The 3409-nt window shown below is 35.4% G+C and overlaps 1 protein-coding gene across 1 annotated transcript; it reads left to right on the top strand.

Moving 5' to 3' along the window:
• Window positions 1–14: 14 nt before the first annotated feature.
• Window positions 15–2615, top strand: LOC112458536 (esterase FE4-like). The gene is made up of 7 exons (XM_025022225.1): window positions 15–160; window positions 236–395; window positions 586–971; window positions 1184–1358; window positions 1486–1679; window positions 1845–1989; window positions 2139–2615. Exons 1-7 carry the CDS (start codon window positions 122–124, stop codon window positions 2432–2434), a joined length of 1395 nt encoding a protein of 464 aa, XP_024877993.1. The 5' UTR covers window positions 15–121; the 3' UTR covers window positions 2435–2615.
• The last annotated feature ends 794 nt before the right edge of the window (window positions 2616–3409 follow it).

Raw genomic sequence — 3409 nt, 5'->3', positions numbered from 1 at the left:
TATTATTATTATTTTTTAATTATATTTCTCCTAGGTCGCAATTCCAGCGGCAGATTGGAACGATGTTTTCGACGCGACCAAAGAAGGACCCGCCTGTCCAGCGATACACGAACAGAATATAATGGAGGATTGTCTCCGTGTGAATATCTACACAACAAAAGTGAGTCTGATAATGCTCAATAGACATTCGCACTAAAAAAGAGTATGACTAATTGAACAATTATCTTGATCGCAGCTACCATCGGAGAACGATCCCGTGAAAAGACCCGTATTGGTATTCTTCCATCCTGGCGGTTTTTACCTATACTCGGGTAAAAGCTCTAATTTTGGACCTCAGTATCTACTAGACAAAAACATCGTTCTTGTCACCGTCAATTTTCGTCTCGGGACGCTAGGTAAAGTCCCCCGTGTTTTATTACTTTTCAGATACTTAATTCGAATATAAGCGATAAAATTCTGCTTAAGGCAGAATTTAAAGTTTGAAAGAAAACATAAAATTATATTTATGTCGGGATTTTATCGCTTGTGGTTCAAAGATAACACAACTTTTTTCTTTAAAAACCTATTTGTGCTTATCTGTATCAGGATTTTTGAGCACCGGTGATTCGAAGGCACCGGGTAATTTGGGTCTGAAGGATCAAGTCGTCGCGCTTCGATGGATCCAGAGGAACATAGCCGCCTTCGGCGGTGACCCCGACAGCGTCACTATATCCGGCTGCAGCGTAGGTGGATTGAGCGTGATGTTGCACATGGTCTCGCCGATGTCCAAGGGATTGTTCCATCGGGCGATCATGATGAGCGGCTCGATATCGATGAAAGAACCGTATGGACCGTACCCGACTGAACAGCTGCACTTGGCAAAGAAGCAAGCCGAATTACTAGACTGTCCCACCGACACCACTGGCTCTATGCTAATCTGTTTAAACTCCAAACCAGTGGAGAACTTCACAGACACCATGCCCAAGTTTTTTGTAAGAAAGATTACATATATAGGACAAGATTAATAAATAGGATTAGTAAATAAGATTAAGTAATTTTCCTACCAAACGATAGAAAATTAGAGAAACAAATATATAATGCCGTAAAAAATCAAGAACTAAAAAACGTAGAGATTTGTTTTATTAGATATAAAAAAAAGAAAGCCTAAGAAAAAAGTAATCTTTAGCATACTACGACATTCTAGGAGTGGTACGGTTATCCAATGTTAATTTGGACACCTGTAGTAGAACCTGATGAAGTTCACGGCATAGAAAGATTCTTGCCCGAACAGCCCGCTGAACTTTTTAAGAAGGGGAAATTCCACAAGGTTCCGCTGATCGCAGGAGTTACTAAAGACGAGTTTGGTGGTGTGGTCACTTGTAAGAATCTCTTGTATTTGTATTTTCTTGTCATTGCCATTCAATTCTCAAGTTATAAATAGTGGCTGAAATCACAGAAATTAATAAATATGTAGTAATAATAATATATTCCGTCGGTTATTTTTAGTTGTCACCAAGCAACACGAACTCGGGAATGATTCATACGTGGACGATTTGAACAATGACTGGTACAGACTCGCACCGATAAATTTCTTGTACGAGCGAGATACACCTCGGTCTAGACATATAAGTACCGAACTGCGCCGATTTTACTTTGACGACAAACCGATTGGTCCAGACACTTATGATGGTCTGGCACATGTACGTAAATTGTTAAGAAATTAAAATATGTTATGAAATAATAGCATGTTTGGGACAATATTAACTATTGTTAATATAGCAATATGAATAAAATTAATATAGTGATATGAATAAAATTAATCGCAATTAATTCATATATATATATAATTATGTTTTGTATTTCAGATCAACACCGATGCAATAGTTACATATCCAATGCATAGTTCTGTAAAATTAATCGCCGAAAACACCGACCAACCCATCTACTTTTATGTATCTTCTTATCAAGGACGATACAGTTTTGTCATGTGGAACGAAACCACACCATACGGTATTATTTTTATTCTTGTATTTTATTTTTTTATTCAAATTGCTTGATTCAAATTGTTCAGATTGCTTTATAGCACATCACGATTTGATCTTTACAACTTCTGCATAAATTATGTGTAACTAAATTTGTTATTTATTTTATTATTCAAGGCGTGGTGCATCATGACGATTTGCAATATTTGTTCTTTATGAAATTTAAATTTCCATTCTTCGAAAACGATGACCCGGAAATTCCTACAGTAGAACTTATGACAAGCATGTGGTCGAATTTTGTTCAAACTGGACAGCCAATATCTCCAGCTTTGGCTAAGAATGTTACATGGGAACCTTACTTACCAGAAAAAGACAACTATCTAGAAATCTCTGAGGAACCAAGAATGAAGACAGGACTTTATCCCGATAGAATGCAAAAATGGGACAGTTTGTTTCCTTTGAATTCGAAATAGAAATCGATATCTACAGCCAATTTCGTAATGTGCAATACATATACCTACTGACCTAGCTGATTAAGTCATTAAGTAAAAGTACATACATCAATCCTATTACTCAACAAATGCAAATACAGTTATATCATTATTTTATATTAAAAAAATTTCTTTTTTAATAAAATTTATTCCTGCAAAATTATATTTGCAAAATTATTTTTCAGTATAAAAAGTATTTATTAATAAAGTGTCGATACTTCATTATGAGCCAAGTTGTACTGGCAAGTTAAGTGAAATTATTATTAAAATATAAGTACAAAAGATCGTCACATATATAACAAATGATGAAAATTATATAAAAAATTACAAAAAAATTGCATTTAAATCTTCGGGTCTGATGATTGCAATCTTACCAGAGGCTCGCTTAATTCCCACAATTTCTTGCTTTTAGCAGGATCTTTTCACAGCATTCGATAACCCACGTTCCTAAAATATATTTAGAGTGTTTTAAGAAGAATTAAAGAAAGAGCATTTCTTCATTTTTCTTATAAAAAGAAATTATGAAAGAAGCTAATGCAATAAAGTATAATTGGATTTTATGTCATTTCCTGTAGTAAGATTTAATATATCTTTCCTGTAAGACTCCATTATATATATTCCTCATGATGAGGAAAGACGCATGATCTACAATATGCATCGATCAATATTCGACGTAATCGCGCCATTAGTTGTATTTTGAAAAATGTGTCAAAAGAAAAAAAACGATATAATGTTACGATCCGTGAACTGTTGGAGATAATTTTTACGAATCGTGAATTTATCGGCGCCTCGTGGAATAATCGCTAACTCTCGGTTCGTTTTGGTTCAAAATTCCATGCGCGATTACAAAACCGTGCGTGACCTCACGTACGGCTGATTGTGGGAATCTTGTACGATAGACTCAAGTTTCCCAGAAAGACAATTGCGATTCGCGCGCGCATCTTCCTCCTCGCGGTT

The sequence above is a fragment of the Temnothorax curvispinosus genome, unplaced genomic scaffold (assembly GCF_003070985.1).
Source record: "Temnothorax curvispinosus isolate PA1 unplaced genomic scaffold, ASM307098v1 QBEX01008974.1, whole genome shotgun sequence".
Classification (NCBI taxonomy): domain Eukaryota; kingdom Metazoa; phylum Arthropoda; class Insecta; order Hymenoptera; family Formicidae; genus Temnothorax; species Temnothorax curvispinosus.
This window is presented reverse-complemented; position numbering and strand designations above follow the sequence as displayed.

Bases quoted from the DNA above. Each gene is read 5' to 3' on its own strand.
- LOC112458536 (XM_025022225.1), top strand. From the start codon at position 122: ATGGAGGATTGTCTCCGTGTGAATATCTACACAACAAAA. The intron at 1,359-1,485 runs GTAAGAATCTCT...GGTTATTTTTAG, and splicing joins GTTTGGTGGTGTGGTCACTT to TTGTCACCAAGCAACACGAA. The intron at 1,990-2,138 runs GTATTATTTTTA...TTATTATTCAAG, and splicing joins GAACGAAACCACACCATACG to GCGTGGTGCATCATGACGAT.